This window comes from Lepisma saccharinum, chromosome 28, assembly GCF_977018435.1.
Source record: "Lepisma saccharinum chromosome 28, izLepSacc3.1, whole genome shotgun sequence".
NCBI classification, from domain to species: domain Eukaryota; kingdom Metazoa; phylum Arthropoda; class Insecta; order Zygentoma; family Lepismatidae; genus Lepisma; species Lepisma saccharinum.
This window is the reverse complement of record NC_139256.1, coordinates 1465852-1485853: the sequence shown is the minus strand read 5'-3', so window position 1 is coordinate 1485853 and position 20002 is coordinate 1465852. Positions and strand designations below refer to the sequence as shown.

Genomic DNA, 20002 nt, shown 5'->3' with positions numbered 1-20002 from the left:
CGTACGTCCCGTTTTGACCGAGACAGTCCCGTTTGAGAGGCGTGTCCCGGTCGTCCCTTCGATATTATTTTAGAACACTATTTGTACCCTTTTAGAAAAGTCTAGGGGTTAGCTTGAAAACCAAGTATAAAGTTGAGACATTTCATGCTAAAAAAAAAAGTTGTATTGTTTTGCGTGTGTTCCGTTATTTGTAGAGAGTGCATAAGCATGCCCAAGAAGCGTACATGCAGTTTCAATATGAACTTGGGAGAAGACACAAACCACAAAATCAAATGGCAAATCTCGCGTCAGATGTGTGGGGTAAGGTTTTCGTGGAGATTTACAAACGGTTGGTGTAAAATAAAGCCGCTCTCAAGAAGATTGATTGTTCTGATACATACTTCTGGCACTCCCCAACTTCTGCGTAGGGCTAACATCAAAGGTTGATCAGAAGGAAAACTTGGTCTGTCCATCAGAGTGACGTTGCCTTCGGAGAAACAGGAGGCGTGTGACTCACCATCTTCTTCACAGGTAGAAGAACCAATATCGGGCTGCCAAATGGTGAAAAAGCGCTGTTGTTGGTTAAATATTGTTTCAGTAAGGACGGACGGTCAGAAGAAAGAATAGATAAATGTGCATATTTGCTTTAATTGTGCTGCAGAATTTACAAAATATTATTAATAGTATCCGTGTACATTCCAATAAACTATGTGTATCACACTTAATAAAACAGTTCGCAGGATGTTTATACTAAATGAGATACTGCATACACTGGCGTACACAGAGGGAGGCTGATGGGGCTACAGATCCTTCCAAAAGTTTTAGAAAATCAACATTTTTAAATGAAAGTAGTAGAGAACTCTGTAAAAACAATGTGGTAAATGCACACATCCATTAAAATGCGTCCCGATTGCCAGTTTTGAGAATGGAAACTTCTAAAAATACAAAATATATTGCGAATGCCGCGCCCCCTAGAAATCAGCTATGTGGTATATACCTGCAAAATTCCAGCCCCTACCGAAAAAAACCTTGTGTACGCCAGTGACTACATATATATTTGCGGGAAACCTAGAAAAACGACAACTTGTATTTGTGCAGAAAATTATGCACTTCTTCCCATGTATACAATGTAATCCCCAGTTCACATGGGGGTAATGAAATTTGGAAGTTTGTCTTTGCTTCTTAGACCTATAGATTCTACATGATCAAATAATCAGCGTACTACTACGCCAGGGATTCCGGATTGGATTCACGGCATGGATATCCTTTATGAACATCTGGTCATCAATTTCATCATATTGTTATTCATCTTCATCTTTCTAATTTGCCAAAAGTGACAGAAATGTGAAGCAAAATATACCGAACCAAACATATTTTCTCCAATTGTTATAGTATCCCACATCAGTAGTTAAGTCTTTTCACCACATAATGAGACAATTTCAGTTTTGTTGTAGCATTCCCATCAAACTAGTTCACCTTCACCATGAATTCACGCACACATTAGTAATCGCTTAAACTAATAAATATTCCTCGTATTGTCAAACACAAATAGTACTTCGATATGAAGTTATACGAGTGTATAAATTTTCCTCAGAAGTCTACACACACTAATACCTTAATATGCATTCAAGCCCATATTAGTAATAGCTTGAACATACACAGATATGACAAGCATTCCTCGTATTGTCAAACGCAAAGAGTTCCTAGGTATGAAGTTATGCGAGTGTATGAATTTTCCTCGGAAGTTGATACACCACGTGAATACCTCACCATGCATTCACGCCCATAGTAGTAATTCCTTAAACATACACAGATATGACAAACATTCCTCGTATTGTTAAAGACAAAAAGTACCTCTGTATGAAGTTATGCGAGTGTATGAATTTTCCTCGGAAGTTCTACACACATGAATACCTCAATATGCATTCACTCCCATATTAGTAATAGCTTGAACATACACAGATATGACAAACATTCCTCGTATTGTTAAACACAAAAAGTACCTCTGTATGAAGTTATGCGAGTGTATGAATTTTCCTCGGAAGTTCTACACACATGAATAACTCAATATGCATTCACGCCCATATTAGTAATAGCTTGAACATACACAGATATGACAAACATTCCTCGTATTGTCAAACACAAAAAGTACCTCTGTATGAAGTTATGCGAGTGTATAAATTCTCCTCGGAAGTTCTACACACATGAATACCTCAATATGCATTCACGACCATATTAGAAATAGCTTGAACATACACAAATATGACGAACATTCCTCGTATTGTCAAACACAAAAAAAGTACCTCGGTATGAAGTTATAGGAGTGTATGAAGGTTCCCACATAAATTTCAAGTCCATTTTCCGTGATATTTCCCCTAGTTTTCAGAAACGCTTTTTTTTTTTTCAGAATGCCCGATACATTGTTCATTAATATTGTAAATTCATGTTATAAAGCCCTTTACATTTTGCCTTACAACCATAATACCCTCACCTCATCTTACATTACTAACATTAAGAGTGTTGCAGATTAATTAGTATCCTATCAGTATTAGCTGATATAGGTATACCCGTTTGATTGCTTGACTTGGTGTTTTAAGTCCACTTTATGTACAGTAAGGCTAATCGAGACTAGACCTACAGTTTAAAGTGGAATCCGAACCACTATGTGCCTCCACCGGGAATCGAAAACGGGACCACTGCGCCATAGGGGAGGCCCAATATAGGCATATCCGTTTATCACGAAAATTACAGGTAATTTTATCAGTCATACACATTTATTAATGACCAGTAATTTAGTGAAAAATTAAAATATTTGTTAATATTTTAATGTGCCGTACCTTTGGAAAAAATTCTAAATACCTGTTTCCTTTTCAAAGACAAAACCCATTGGGGTCACCTGGTTATACACAATAACTAAGAGGTGTATGAACTGCTCATGTTCTTCAAGGAAAGTTTGCAATTTTACATTGGATCACTATAATATTGGTTATCAATATCAGTAAATTTATTTGTTTATCAAAATCAGTAAATTTTATGGTTTACTGATAGTAGCATAAACTTACATCGGATCATCCCTAATTATTACTTTCTCATACGACTCAAGAAACAAATTATAAAGCGACATATATTTGCATTTAATTAAAGACAAAGGTAGAAAAATTTATTGAAATAAAACATCTGTTCTAACTATATTACAGTTCAAGAAATAAAATGTCAAACAAATCATATAGAAAAACTCTATATGATTTCAGTTTTTGACAAACAGAATTTTACAAATGTTCACGATGTTAAATAATGTGTAATGAGAAACTAAAGTCTATGTCCTCAAAGTAGCTTGTGTAAAGTAAGTTATTGCAGTTGAAATTATTAATGCTTATTAATTGTAATGAATATTACTTATTAGTCGTAGGAAGAATCATATTCTAGTGCCTCTGATGCGCTCAAATGGTATTACATTTATCAATTAGAAGATTTTCCAGGATATTTGCACGAGATTTGTAATTTATTCAAATTGCTTGAAATTCCAGATTCTCCCGAGTTTTTACGTTTCTGTGTTGGAATCCTGAAAACATGAATACCTTATCATAAAGAAGTCTTCAAACGGGTGGGGAAGGGGGGGGGGGTTCAACGCCCTTCCTCTCCTCTGGAGCCATTAATACACAGTTTCTTGTATTGCCATATGTACAAATGGAAATTCCTCGGAAGTCGATACACAGTCGATACACCTCGATGTGCATACACAACGACAATAATTTGAAATTTTCCTCGAAGTTCCATAAACAATTTGAAAATTCAAATTTTACCTCGAAATTCCATACACACAAGAATTACCTCTTAAAGTAGGTGTAACAAACCCCATACACATTCTATACACAATTCAAATTTTTCCTCTGAATGCAGATTTTAGGTTTGTAAAATACCTCGGTTCTAAATTTCTATTTTTGGGGTTTAAAATAAGCCTGACACGCCAAAGTCAGATTTTTTCTAGTAAACCACATCAAAAACTATCATTTAAGACATGTCAGATTGCAATCGGAGAGGTACCTCGGAACGCCTGTGAAAAGTTGATTTTCCTCGGATCTACATCTCACAAACGTGTGTGGATGTGTGTGTGTGTGTGAGAGTGCGTGTGTCCAAAATGTAATAAAAACACGTTCAAATCGTGTTATTTGAGTAAATATTAGGCTAAACTTGTAAAATAAACAAATAAAAGTTGAGAATACACACTCTGTGTGTCGAAAATGTAACTAAAAGTCTTTCTTGAACAGATTGAATTGTGTTATTTTGGTAATAATAAGCCTAAACTTGTGAAATAAACAGATAGAAATTGAGATCACACACTCTGTGTGTCGAAAATATAACTAAAAGTCTTTCCTGAACAGATTGAATTGTGTTATTTTGGTAATAATAAGCCTAAACTTGTGAAATAAACAGATAGAAGTTGAGAACACACACTTTGTGTGTCGAAAATGTAACTAAAAGTCTTTCTTGAACAGATTGAATTGTATTATTTTGGTAATAATAAGCCTAAACTTGTGAAATAAACAGATAGAAATTGAGATCACACATTCTGTGTGTCGAAAATATAACTAAAAGTCTTTCCTGAACAGATTGAATTGTGTTATTTTGGTAATAATAAGCCTAAACTTGTGAAATAAACAGATAGAAGTTGAGAACACACACTTTGTGTGTCGAAAATGTAACTAAAAGTCTTTCCTGAACAGATAGAATTGTGTTATTTGAGTAAAAAATAGGCATAAACTTGTAAATAATGAATTAAAAGTTGAAAAAATCTCTTTGTAAATACAAAATTTAATAAAAAATGTTGCCTGAATAGTACAAATAGTGTTATTTTGGTAAAAATTAACATAAAGTTGTAAAATAATAAGTTAAAAGTTGAAAAAATGTCTTTGTGAGTCCAAAATTTAATAAAAAATGTTGCCTGATTAGTACAAATAGTGTTATTTTGGTAAAAAATTAATATAAAGTTGTAAAATAATAAGTTAAACGTAGAAAAAAATGTCTTTGTGAGTCAAAAATTTAATAAAAAATGTTGCTTGAATAGTACAAATAGTGTTATTTTGGTAAAAAATTAACTTAAAGTTGTAAAATAATAAGTTAAAAGTTGAAAAAATGTCTTTGTGAGTCCAAAATTTAATAGAAATGTTGGTGATTAGTACAAATAGTGTTATTTTGGTAAAAATAAGGATAAGCTGTGAAAATGTTTGACATAAAGTCAAAGTTTGGTAAAAAAATAAACTCAAAATTAAGTTAAATAGCACACAGTAACATACATTTACTACCTAAATCAATAATCAAAGGGTCCTAGGTTCGTTAGCCCGTGATAAAAGCAAATGGTGAAAACTGTAGGCCCCGTCCCTAATAGCTCTCCCTTCTTCATAGTACAGATAAAAAAAACCTGCGCTAAAGCGTCCTGTGCCTTGGAGGCAAACCTGAGCGGAATATTAATTGGCGGCGGAAACCGCATAGCTTCAGAGATTTGACCCTTGCTGCACATTCTCAGACATCCTTTGTTGTCTGGTTGAATACCTCCCCTGCCCTACAGTATTGCATAGCTTTCCCCTGTTCTTGCGTACTGGTTAACCTTGAAAAAACCGGTTCTGAAAATCTATCGACGCGTTCTCTGATTGGTGAATCAGGTTCTTCCTTTGTTCTGACGTTCTGACGTCATTTGACCTTGACCGCTCTTCCCCCAAATTCCTTTCTCCTCTACCTGCGCGGAATATTAATTCTTTCTCTCTGTCTGGCATCAGAGCGGAGTCGAAATTCTGAGACAGTATTCTGTCTAGCGTGTTGCACCATCGTGTTTCATAACATGATGAAATTATTACATAGTACTAATTAATAATATTACATATCGTGGGTTCGAATACCGGGACCGTCCCCAATCGTAATTGGACCTGTACCTACACCCATTACCATCGTTCATAGCGGTTCATAAACCATAGAAAACTTATTTTCAATACTATAAACATTAATTATTATAGTTTCATACATTACATACTTTGCAGTAATGAATATAAAACCATATGCATAGCGTTTAGTACCTCTAATTACCTTCTATATACATATTTTTCATAAAATAAATAAATATATATTCATAAAAAGTTATAAACATGCAAATACATAAATGTAAAGTATTCTAAGTACTTGCTAATGAATTCTAAGTACGTGCGAATTAATTAAAACCCGTGCAAATTAGTTATAAGTACGTGCAAATGAATTGCGAATATTAAATAGCGAGCGAGCTTATCTCATTCAACCTCTACTTGTCCATTCATCAATTTCATTATACACTCATCCCTATCTTCGCAATTAGCCAAAAGTGTCTCAAAAAGCGAAGTAAAATAAAGCAAATCAATCAATCAATTATTATGAATTTACAAATGAATTTGGTTTATGTAATGAAAAAATACAGTTCTTCGTGCAAAATTTGTGCAAATTAAAAAGAAAGTTTGAATTTTGCATAAATTTGTGCAAAAAAAAAAAGTTTCAATTTTCCATGATTTCCAGGATAATGAAATTCCCCGAAAAACCAAAATGCCAGAAAAGTATAGGCTGGTATCGGTAGTTGAATTCTAACCTATAATTGCCGATACCTATACTACTGGTTTCGACCGATTTGTTAAAGGTCCAAGAACTCATAAATTCTAATGGGTTATTTTGGGTTCCACTGCAGGACGGGAACATTTTTTCTCTCGCACAATTTAAATTCGGTCCAAGTTTCGTATTGTTTCAGTAAAAAATGTTTCGTGAACAGTTCTTAAATTGGTCCGGAAAAAAGGTTGCTGGACCGAATTGAAATACGAGTACTTTACAAATAAAAAGATTCCTTATGGTTCAGAACCCATTTCCGCTTCTTGATTTTCTCTTCTGGAACGGAATTGAATTTATTTTAAATTCCTGGACCTTTAGCAACCATGCGGGCAGGAGCCCTCCCTATCTGGAGCTGTACTTGCCTTTGTCCCTATCCCTGGCATGTGGTTGGCCTACCGTATCCACTTCTTCTCGTCTGGATCGAAATCCTTGTAAAAACTGTGAAAAAGGGCTGAAGGCAAACACCATCGTAGTTAACCTACCATATATAAAAAAGATAGTACATTAGAAGTTTTGTGAAAACTTTGTTTCCAAGAATATTATTGTTTTCTTTTTAACACTGCGGTGGTCACGCGGATCTCTATTGTGATCCATAGAATATTATCGTTTTTATCCATTTTTGGTCAAGATTTCTCGGTTTTATAGCGGGAATGTCCTTTTTGAAGTAATCTTGGTCACTTAAAAAATCAAAAGTTATTTCACTCAACACATTACAGTACGGAGGAAATTCCAAATATAGTGCATCACATTTGGATGTGAGGAAACCAAACAAAAATACATATCTTAGAATCCTCCTTTCCTTTCGTTATTTTCTTTCGCAAAAGATTCAAAAATAGGTTTTCGGTGGTCTGGGCAAGCACACTTGATATATTTATAACAGATTTAAAAACTCACACCTATATGCATAGAAATACTGCGTATCAGAAAACACTCCTGTCAATGGTCGAGTGCATCATTATTGGGCTCCTCTGAAATATGCTCTTATAAAAAGTCCATAATGGATATATTTCAAATAAAGGCTAAACCAACATACAAGGCACATGTAAAAAAAAAAAAAAGAGCCGATATTTTTTTACTTGGGACTGGCAACACTGCCTAATCTGCGACGTGCCAACTAAAACCGACGAAGAGGAATGTTACGGTCTGGAATTCTGCTTATTCATGACAACGCCCGCCAACACACAGCTGACCGTACTGTTGCGACAATTCAAAAATTCCGATGGGAACGTGTTAATCACCTACCATACAGTCCCGATCTTGTCCCAAGTGATTACTTTCTGTTCCTTCACTTCAAAAAGTGGCTTGCTTCGCAACGTTTCGATAATAGTGAAGTTCTCAAGACATCAGTTCTCAACTGGCTGAGATTTCTACGCAGAGGGTCTACATAAACTTGTTCCACGGTAGCAAAAATGCTTGGAGCGTCATGGTGACTATGTAGAAAAATAGACAGAGTATGCACTTGTATAGAATCAAAATAAAAATTTTCTCGCTTGATTTTATTCTCTGTAATAACCAATCAGCCCTTTTTTTTACATGCCCCTCGTAGTTTCTGGACTGTTCCAGGAAAGTACATTGAGAGCCAAGGTCAAGAGTGTTGCCAAAATGCAGAAGCACGTGAAAGTATGCGAGTGGATCACCTAGACCACTGCAGTGTTAAGCAAGCTGAACAACAAGAAAACACATTTTCATGAAATTTTCATAGTAACAAAAAAAAAAGGCATTTTGTCGTTCACCCATTTTTATATCACCTTTGTTGACTGCGACGAAGAGGATAAAAGATTTAGCAAAAGAAGTGTGAACAACAATGACTTCAAATTGAAATCTATTGTACTGTGTTTAGTAACAATGTCAGCCGATGGTCAAACCATGCATGTTCATTAAACGCAATGCATACAGACTCTATAATAAGGTAGGCGATCCAGGTTGCAACACCCACTTTACGAAAATCATATTAGTATTTAACCCTTCAGTACTACATCCAAAAAAAAAAATACTAATATGGTATTTAGGGGTCCTGAGGACCCCAAATATAAAATGCTGCTATAATGTATATGGCCACTGCTTTAATGAATATTTTTTCAAACATATGTTTATAAAAGTGAATAAATTTGCAAGAAAATTAATCCTGTTCATTTTCAAGACACTTTGAACAAACATTTTGAGCACAAAGGTAGTTTACAAATGGACGGGTTAAAGTTACAGTGGTGTAAGTCACTTTTAAAAAAAAAGACTTAGACACAGAAACCAGATCTGTTAACAGAAAACGTGAAGTAAATCAGAGATTCATTCAACTCTCAACAGATGACAGTTTAAGGTCTAGTGATAAAGGAAACAGCTGTTGTGTTGATCAGCAAAGTGCTGTGGGTCAGACTGTTTTTTTATTTTTAAGAAACTGACTTACACCACTGTAACTTTAACCCGTCCAAATGGCATAACCTTTGTTCACTTTTGTGTCCTTATTTTTAGGGCAGAAATCACAACGCTTTCTTCTTGACTTCTAGTGTGGTTCAGTAGATGCCACTGAGTCTTTCACTGGTTCACCAAGAATCTTAGTCACAAGGTCAAGAAGTTTGCGATGTGTCATAAAGAGCACCCACTTGGCTATCATTTCAATTCCCTCTTTCAGAATCACTATCTTCTGACAGCTCTGAGATTTCACTTTCACTTTTATGCTCACTTGGTACAAAATCTCCGTCTTCTTCATCGCAATTATTATTGTGTCTGAGGTTCTCCAGTTCTTCATGAATTTCAGCAATTGAAAGTCCACGAGAAGCAGCTATTTTCTAAAAATAATAACTTGACACTTCCACAAAAAAGTTACATAAACAGTACTTTGCGGTCTACAGGACCCCACTTACTCAACAGTGTAAACCTGAGTGACTTTCCTGCAAAACTAACGGCTTTTCTAAACTCCTCACAAGATGTCAGGAAACTACAGAGATGGGCAGTCTGTAGTCATCTGGTGGAAGTCACAAAAACATATCAGCCTGTGTCCTCAGGACCCCAAAGTAGCACTGCAGGGTTTTTAACGCAGCTAACACATGGCGCTACATTAATATACCCAGTCCCCCTCAGGTCCACCGTGCAGAAAACGAACTGTCTCTGGCTGCCCAGGAGCAGCCCAGTGACGTGCACTGAGGAGTATCTAGTCTAGCAGAGATAGATCAATCAATATCACATCTCTAATTATTTTCAAATCACAATATTTATTGTCTTGTTAAAGCCACACAGCAGAACCTTTAGTTCCAGAACCTAATTTGACTGAAGTTAAAGATGCTATTAAAAGGCTAAAGAATAACAAAGCACCTGGCATTGATTTAATACCAGCTGAGTTAATTAAATATGGTGGAAATTCATTAATATGTCAAATTCATAAATTAATTTGTTTAATATGGAATAAAGAAGAAATCCCTCAACAGTGGAAAGAATCCATAATTGTTCCTGTGTTTAAAAAAGGTGATAAAATGAACTGCAATAATTACCGTGGAATTTCTCTACTCTCAACAACATATAAAATATTATCTAACATTCTTTTAACAAGACTAACCCCCTATGCTAATGAAATTATAGGTGATTATCAATGTGGATTTAAACGCAACAGATCAACTACACATCAAATTTTTCACATCAGACAGACACTTGAAAAAAAGTGGGAATATAATCAAAATGTCCATCAGCTATTCATTGATTTCAAAAAAGCATATGATTCGGTCAAAAGAGATAAATTATATAATATATTAGTAGAGTTTGGAATACCTAAGAAGCTTGTTAGTATGATAAAAATATGCACCAGTGAAACAGAAAGTAAAATTCGTGTGGGTATTAATATGTCTGACAAATTTACAATTCATGATGGGTTAAAACAAGGAGATGCATTATCTCCATTGCTCTTTAATTTTGCCTTAGAATATGCTGTTAGGAAGGTAAACGAAACTAAAGAAGGACTAAAATTAAATGGTGTGACTCAGTTGTTAGCATATGCAGATGATGTAGACTTACTGGGAGATGATGTGAATACAATTAAGAATAATGCTAAAATATTATTCAAAACTGCTAAAGAGATAGGTTTGGAAGTTAACAAAGAGAAAACTAAATATATGCTTACAGGGCGAAACCAAGTGTTAGGTAATAATCAAAATCTAATTATTGATAACAACTCTTTTGAAACAGTTTCCAAATTCAAATACTTAGGAGTAATATTAACAAATGAAAATTATATTAAAGAGGAAATAAAAAGTAGGCTTAATTCAGGAAATGCATGTTACTTCTCTCTTCATAAACTTTTGTCTTCTCGTTTAATATCTAAGAAACTAAAAGTTAAAATATACAAAACAGTAATTTTGCCTGTAGTATTATATGGGTGTGAAACTTGGTCCCTTACATTGAAAGAGGAACATAAATTGAGAGTATTTGAAAATAAGATCGTTAGGAAAATATTTGGACCTAAAAGGGATGAGGAGACAGGTGAGTGGAGAAGGTTACATAATTTAGAACTACATAATTTGTATTCATGTCCAGACATTATTAGAATAATTAAATCAAGAAGACTTAGGTGGGCAGGCCATGTGGCACGAATGGGAGAGGAAAGAGGAGTTTACAGGATTCTTGTTGGGAAACCTGATGGTAAGAGACCAGTAGGAAGGCCAAGACGAAGATGGAGGGACAACGTGGAGATGGACCTAAGGGAAATCGGTAGGGATGGAAAAGAGTATATAGATCTTGCTCAAGATAGGGACAGATGGAAGGCCTGTGTTGCTGCAGCCATGAACCTTCGGGTTTAAGAAGGCTAGAGAGTTAGTTAGTTAGTTAGTTTGTTAAAGCCACAGTTCATATGCAACACTTTTTTTCCACGCGCTTCTCATCCCTCGGTGCTATCCGAGGGCAAAGCAGGCCTAGCTCGTTCTTCCCCCGCCTCACCAGTTTCAGGTAGAAACGACCGCCTGAAGAAAAAGGGACGATATCTGCCTCTACCTCCCTTGACCCTTCCCCCCGCGGCAATGGTTGAAAGCACGTGCTTTCAGGTTACCAGTCTATCTCCTATAGCACAGATAGGGGATTGGTTCCCCTTTGATTCCATTGTAAATCCTCAAATGAACTCAGGGTAAAATTTTCTGCAGTACTTATGTTCTCTGTATTTACACAACCTTTTACACGTTGTACAGTCAACGGCAAAGATAATGGTAGGCAAATTGTCCACCGCTATTTTCATTACTTTTTTATTTTACATCCTGTGTTGTTTTAAGGAATGAAACTATGTTCGTTCGAAGGAGGCATTGTTCTCTCCTTATTGACGTCTTTATTTCAATTCATTGTCATCACATTGTGTAATTCAGACCGAATGAATGGTGGTGGACAATTCGCGTACCGTTTCTTTCGCCGTTGGGTGTACAATATGTATGTATAATATGGGATATAGTTTTATTATTTATGAAATGGGAACGTGTTATGTGCAGCCAATAATGTTATGCTTTCTTTCTTTTCTTTTTTGTTTCAAATATGGAATATATAATGATTAAATTACAAATATGTGCTCAGGCTCTCTCTTACTCTCATTTTAATAGTGTTTTATTCAAATATACTAAACTCTTGGCCTGCAACAGTCATAAATACGGATGTATTTATTTGGGCAAGAGAACGCGCGTTCATATTGATGTCGGTTTGGTTTATTTTACTTCGCTTTTCTGCCACATTTGGTTATCGGGAAAATGAGGATGAGTGATGATATGATGAAATTGATGAAGGGACCTCATATGAACAATCGAGGCCAGGATTCGAACCCGTGATAAGCGCGCATTCTTGTTCCTATGTGTTATACTCTGCAGTGAATAATGAAATAATTTGGAAAGAAAAATGTATCTCAGAACTCAAAAAGCAAAATGAATATTATTGAAGAATCTACAAAAAAGGTGCGTTTTGTTACCTGTTTTGTTTTTGTGCATAAAGTGGACTTAAAACACCAAATGAACCAACCTTAGGGCACCAGGAGCTCCGGGTTCGAACCCCGACCTGGGCATGGGTGTTCTTTGTGTTTGTCCCTTCATTAATTTTATCGTATCATCTTCGCAATTAAGCAAATGCGACAAAAAAGCGACGCTAAGTAACAAAAATGAAATGAAATCATTGATTGATTGCTTGATTTGGTTTATTTTACTTCGCTTTTCCGCCACTTTCAGCTAATCGCGAAGACGATACGATAAAATTGATGAAGAGATACACACAAAGAATACCCATGGCCAAGCCGAGATTCGAACCCAGGATCTCTGGATAAGTAGTCAAATCAAATCATTTTTTATTTTCGAATGGGGGTGGGGGTTACGTGTACATTTTTTTAGTGCTCATTCATCATTTTGCAATATTTTCCTGTTATTGACGTTCTTCTTTTTAGGAATACTGGGTCATAAATTCCGCCATTTCATGAGTCGTGATTTGTCAATTTGCATCCCCCCCTCTCTTACACACAGAGTAGGGACACATAGGGTGACCATATACATACATTCAAAAAGGGGACAGAGCATGGCGAAAAAAGAGGGCAAAGTCATAGAAAAGAGAACACAATATGGCAACAGATTTACCATTACTAATAATTGCATCGAAACAAAAAAAAACCTTACCAACACTTTGCTCACAGATACTTCTCAGATGATATTTTCCAAGAATGTCCACATATTTATGAAAAGAAAGCAATCTCCTAATATATTATTTAACACTTGACGTCACAATCGTAACTAGAATATCTATAATTCGAAGCACAGAATTTTACTCCTTTTTCCAATTCTTGGATATTGAATAGACATTCACCACAAGTGAATGCAAATGTAACATGTAGGATTCGCATTAATGTATTTCCAAGAAACCGAATGAAAATTTTAAGTAGCTTAGATCTGGACAAGAAATATGATTTTAATGCCGCAAACATTTCTAGCACTCTTTCAACAGCAGGGAAAAGTGACAGACACCTTAGACTTTGCCTCATATTCGTTCTTTCCATCCTTTAAAAGCAGGATATTTTTTTGCGAGATCATTGTTGAATTTACATTTTTGCTTTGTTACTTCATAAAAGTAAATATTACTCAATAATAAAAAATTCTCACTGCATGTTTCTGTATCACATATGTATGGCCGACCTCCTTGGCGGAGTGGTTAGCACAGCGTTGTACGATGCCAGGGGTTCCGGGTATGAATTCTGTCCTCGGCGCAGGCACGTACCGAGGGGAAGGGCTAAGGGGGTGAACCCCCCCCCGAAATCTTACAAATGTAGTGTATAGTGGTAACTAATTTTATTCCCTTAGCAGTAGTATACATTAGATCGAAAAAAGTTTAGTTTATAATAGACAAACCAGGTTATAATTTTATATTCTACCATTTAATCCAAACAATAAAGAGATCCATAGATTCCAAAATTTATAGTTTTCTTTGTGACAGGTCACAATATAAATTTTATGAGTAAAATTTGCCCCTAACTTTTAAAGCCTTTTTTTGAACGGAATGTGCAAAAGTTAATAAAAGATACAACAACTATGAATTTCAGTACAGTAAATCTACAAAATGTAAGAAAAATAATAAAGAACAAGGGCTTTGTTGAATATTCACTCATACGGTGGATCGAGTAGCAAAGTGTCTTCATTAATATAATATTAATAATAATAATAAAATAGTAATAATAACAATACATTTGGATTAAAATTGGTATGTTTTAATGATTTATAAGTCAATCCATATCAAGTGGTACAACACTGGTTGCTTGACCATTTTTAAAAAAGTAGAATATTTTGTGTGGTGTGAGCCTCATACGTTGACAGTTCAGAACCACCGTTATTTTATTTTTACTATCATTGACGTGTGTCATTTTCTCCATTCGTAATCATCAGCGGTAACTCTGGTAAGTCCTACGACAATGAGACAAAATCTGTTACGTTAAGCGCACTATACGCCACAGTTATATTTGTGTGTAATATTCTAAATATTATTCCTTCATAATCAATTTTAAGGTCAAAACTGTATCCTAATAGCTCCAAATGACGTTTTCGGATATTTTCTTTAGGAAAAAGGCTCTTTCTTCGACACTTAATTTTTTTTTGCAATTACCTGTGTAACAATAATGTATGTCGAAATTATTTGAAGCTGGAGACTTTCATAATGTTTTTTTTCTACAGGGTCATAAACATGTACTTTTAGTCAAAAAGCTCCGATTTCAGGGTAAAATATCTCAGGTGGGCAGTTGTTTAAAAATCTGAAATTTGTACACAATACAGGACTCTATGATAAGTAACTTCAGTTAAAATTTTAAGTTTGAGATTCAATCTGTTTAAAAGATACGGTAAGGCAAATCTCATGAAGAATTAAATAGTTCGCATTAAATAAAGGTGTGCCTAATTTCATTTCTTATTAACATATTTTGTGTTAAAATCCTGCAAACTGTAACTCGGAATGTAAATGAACAACATTAGAATCCTGAAATGGATCTGCATATATATAATATATATATATATAAAGCACACACATACTGTACATATATGTAGGCCTATATGGTGTATTAATAGTTTGTTAGTTTTTAATGGTTTGATGGGAAAAAAACTTACGTTTTGCCCCCCGCCCCCCCAAACTGATCAACCTAGCTACGTCCCTGTATCGACCCATAATTCGATGGAAAAGCAAGACACGCAACATGGTTAATATGCCATTTTATAACGCAAATACAGGGCGATTCAAAAGTCTCTGGACATTTTCCTTATATCGCTAATGAATGGTGTTCAGGATGGGATAAAATAGAATGTTGTTTCCCATCAAGATGATGCACCACCCCCATTTCTCCACAATCGTTCAGGATTACTTCGCTGATACCTTTCCCGATAGATGGATTCGCCGTGGCTCTCAGATCTGACTACCCTAGACTTTTTTGTCTGGGATTTCAGTAGGGTGTACCGAGTAAAGATTAATACCGTAGAGGAAATAGCTGTGGCAACAGGGTAGATCACGCCCGCTATGTTGGAGCACGTGTTCCGGTCTACGCAAGGGAGGTGGGTGACATGCCTAGACTTACAGGGCCACCGCATTGAAATGTTCTTCGATTGTCTTCTCTTCTAGAGTACTTTTCAGCAGTACTGCATAAAATGCTTATTGATTGAAATGTCAAGAGACGTTTGAATCACCCTGTATATCTCCTGCAGAGCATATATCCAAAGGATTTATTTATATTTCTTTACTTTATTTGGCTTTAGTAAAGGGAATTCTCCTATTCAAACATATCATATCGCACTACTCTTTCACTAACGCCTTTAGGCATGGTACTAAATAGCATATGATCAATGTTCTTTACGTTTCACACAATTATTGATTTAGGAGGAATGTACTGAAAGATCTCTTCTGTCGAATATCTCTTAGATAATAAATTCCGAAAACAGACGCACAAAGTACAAATATAGAAAGAAAGATAGTGTAATTGAGACGTTGTTGAAAGAATATGACAATTCAAGCAAAAATTCCTGGAACGAAGGGCGGCGCCAGAAATTTGAGAATGGGTGCTTGCGTCCCACTTCAGCACCCCTTTTTCAAAATCAATTTTCAAACGAAAATACTGTTAACTCTTACAGAAGAAAAAGTTTGGAATAACCAAAAATAGTTTCTGGTAACCAAATACTTGCTTAAACAAATGACAAGTAAATGATTATTCACCAATACTAAATGCTCTTTAGTAATAGAGCACATGTGCTTACAGTTATCAAAAGAAATTGTTCAAAATTACCAACTTCAGTAAATGTTACTATGTTTATTGTTTACAGTTAGGAAATAGATCAACCAAATGTGTTTTGTTAATTCAACCAAATTAGATTTTTTTGTATTGCAGTATCATTTACGTCATGACTTACGAATAATAACCGTTTCGTTATTATAATATATTATTAAGTATTGATAATTGATTAATTTGGTGTTTTAATTATGTTTTTATTATGGACAATAAGGCTAATCGGGACTTCACCTACAGTTTAAAGTGGGATCCGAACCAACTTTGTGCCTCCACCGGGAATCGAACCCGGGATCTCTTGATTACAAGGCGACGACGGAGTATTCAAGAGATACCACTATTATTGTATACTCCATACAAGCCGTTGATACAAATCTGAAAGGGAAGCCACATTTACTTCTGTAGTTAAAGCAAACAAGTAAAAACAAATCAAGTCATTGGCATATTTTCATAGAAGTCTACTAAAAGTTAATTGATATTTGATGTAGTGGCTAAAGCATATATGTCTGTTTCATTCAGCTGCCATGCTTATTTACAGTTTAATGATAATAACACTATGTACGACTTAACATGATTAGTATTTTGTGTATTATTCTGCACAAAATGTTTGCTATTTTTACGTATAAAAAATATTGAATTTCAAATGAAATTAAATTGGTGTTTTTACAGTTTGCATATTACATTTCATATGTTTTTTTTCATTTTACGAGCCTAATAAACACCATTAAATGATTACAAGATTAATTTACTTTCATCAAAAGTGATCCTGATATCTACAAAATTCTTTTGTACATTATTCTATAAATTATTTATTTAAAGTGATTTAAATCAGTGATTTTAAAAAATCACCTCATTTAAATCTTGATTTAAATCGCGATTTAAATCAACCTAATTTAAATCAATCCACCTTTGCTTACGAGACTTGTAATAAAAATTCTGTAACGTTAAGGAATGAATGACAAAATATTAAGGCTGCATTATTTTAAAACTGCATAGAATATTAGTACAATAAGAAATAGATTTGTCATGCAATGAACACTTAGCATAAATAGCAACAACTCTTAAGTATCAATCGAGAGAAAAAAAATATAAAAATGTGATCCTGCAACGGAAGCTTTGGAAGACAGTAAGTTAGGTGGGAATTAAGTACATCTTGCTGTAGATTTTGTGAGCAGATTAGTTATTCCCGTTCGAATGTATTCAAAGTGCTGTGGAAAATTTTAAGTAATCTATTTTAAAATACGTAAACATTTTATTATATTGCTCGCGGATTTCGTTTTCCTGTAGCCTTGTGAATAGTTCATGGCGGTGTTCGGTTGAGTTGTTCTGGCACGCAACCGACGCTCCAGTTCATCCAAAATATGTTGTATGGTGTTCCAGTCGGGGCTTTGAGCGGACCAGCTAGGAACATCCAACTGATTGTCCTCGAACCACGATGCAATGGACCCTGCTTTATGGGCAGGGGCATTATCTTGCTGATAGAGAAAAGGGTCCATTCCAAATCGTTGTGGGCAGCATGCTATTGTCTAAAATGTCCTCATAAACGCCACTGTTCATGTTGCCATTCACCAAAACTAATGGTCCGAGCCCAAACCAGGGCACGCTCACTTGGGAGTCTGGTGACTTTTGGCTACGTAGTGTATCTATAATGTGCAATACAACAAATAAATAATATAATATACAGGGTCGCCACGAATTCAGTGGGTACCTTTTGATCATCAATTACGTTTAACAATGAGAACATATTTATAATATTGGCAACTTTTTATTTTCTGAAGATAGTAACTTAGACATCACAATGACAATTTCATCCGTTTTCCACATACAATAATTATCAATTTGAGCTCCATTTAAATCAATGCAATCTCGGACACGTAATTGGTTTTCCTTCTATCTGTTCGGTGGCTTACCAGATTATTAAGGTCTGAAACACTTCTGGATGCATCAAATAACTTGTTGATTCTTGAGAGAGTGTCACTGTTAAGTGCTAGAGGTCCACATTCCTGCAGCATTCGTCGTTGAACTTCAGCTACACGTTATTGGTAATGGAAAATACACTTACACATTTGACACGCTGCTCAATACTTATTAAGCGACTTGCTGCCATTCTTAAACAACATCCACTTCTTCCAATATGTCAGTTAGATTTTGCATACGTGTACAGAAAGATAAAAAGGAAAGAAAAGTAATTGCTGAATTTATACTAAAGTTAGTGACAAAAGGTGCCCCTTATTTAGTGACCACCCTGTATAATTAACTAACGATAAGTGGTTTCTAAAAATCATGTTGAATTAAAGTTTCCGGTCGTGAACTAACCTCAGTATAAGCTGAATAGCCGTAAGTAAAGCAGTCAAGACCGGCTGCGGAATGAACTCCTCATTGCAGGCCACGGATAGACCGTTCCTCCACTGAACACATGCATGTCATTATGAGCACACGCGAGGCACTTCCCAGGGGGAAATAAATTGAACTGGAAACGAAAGAATGTGTGCGCAGGCACTTGGCGGCCTTATTGATTGTGGAAAACCTGCACTCACCTGGAAATGGGCCGAAAGTTTGTGTCATAAACGTATTCCTTTCATATCAACTTAGCAATCAAAGGTAGCCGAGTCCTTAGTGACAGAGGTCATTGACGGATTCAACGGAGGGAGCACAGAGGCACGTGCGCCACCAGAAGCGATAACTAAATTATTAAAAGTGATGGTATCATTATATCCCAACGAACAAAAAGGTGCCACGAACATAAAATAGAATCCATCAATAATATCATTTTCCATACATGCCCCTACTGAAAATCGAATCTAGGACATCTTGGTTACAGATCGACCATGCAAATATATGAATAACGTCAATATATATCAGCGAAATAAGTAGTAGCGATGATAGCAATATACCCCCCCCCCCCCCCAAGGAACCTATGGTTGCCAGAAAATTCTGCAGGTCAGGCCAGTGTTAGTATTTATTGCATAAATAGGGATAATTTGTTACTCGATACACCAGACCTATTGTTTTCGCATTATTTTTACATCTCATACAGTTAATGTACTGAAATTCAGGTTTGAATTGCATTGATATTATCATTTACACGTCTCGTTCAATAAAGACTTTAAAATTTAAGATACATTTTACTCGTAAAGTTTATTTTGGTGACCTCTCACTTAAAATTATATTTTTTATAATTTTGATAGCTGTTGTAGAATTATTTGTTCTGTGAATTAATATTTTGTAAAATATGAAAGTATAGCCTGGATCCTGTCTTGTTAACTCAAATTTTTCGATCTAAGTCGGGATAGGGAAGGACATTTTCTTTTCCGATCCCGGTCCCGAATTTTCGGGATCCTGCAAATCCCTACATTTTTCCAATATTATCCTATAATAAACAGAGAACGATTGGCACGGAATATAAACACTTCCGGTGCGCAAAGCCAATAAGAAAGCGGTATATTCCTCTGGTTCTGCAGCGCTCTAAGGTTTGTAATTACGCCTCCCAACCCCCGTGTAGGAACCCTCAATCAATTATGTAGGGGGCCTCATATAAATCGAATTTCACAACTTTCTCCTTTAGTTTCCAATACCTTCGATTTTTACACGTAAAGACGTCAAGGGCAGAAACTACTTTACAGGCTGTGCATAGTGCTTTACTCTGTCTCGGTTATCCCTGGA

The 20002-nt window shown here is 35.5% G+C and overlaps 1 protein-coding gene across 3 annotated transcripts in view; it reads right to left on the bottom strand.

The window, feature by feature from the left end:
- The window catches only part of LOC145980594 (uncharacterized), a 163608-nt gene extending 144828 nt beyond the window's left edge, over positions 1 to 18780 (bottom strand). For 2 of the 3 annotated variants that reach the window (XM_083113630.1, XM_083113632.1), the window contains exons 1-2: positions 18656 to 18780; positions 6960 to 7075 (exon numbers count right to left, since the gene is read on the bottom strand). In XM_083113630.1, coding sequence (XP_082969756.1) covers positions 6960 to 7065 — 106 coding nt within the window. In that variant the 5' untranslated portion in view covers positions 7066 to 7075; positions 18656 to 18780. The remainder of the gene's footprint in view (positions 1 to 6959; positions 7076 to 18655) is intronic. The other variant, XM_083113631.1, reaches the window with a different exon arrangement.
- Positions 18781 to 20002: the final 1222 nt, after the last annotated feature.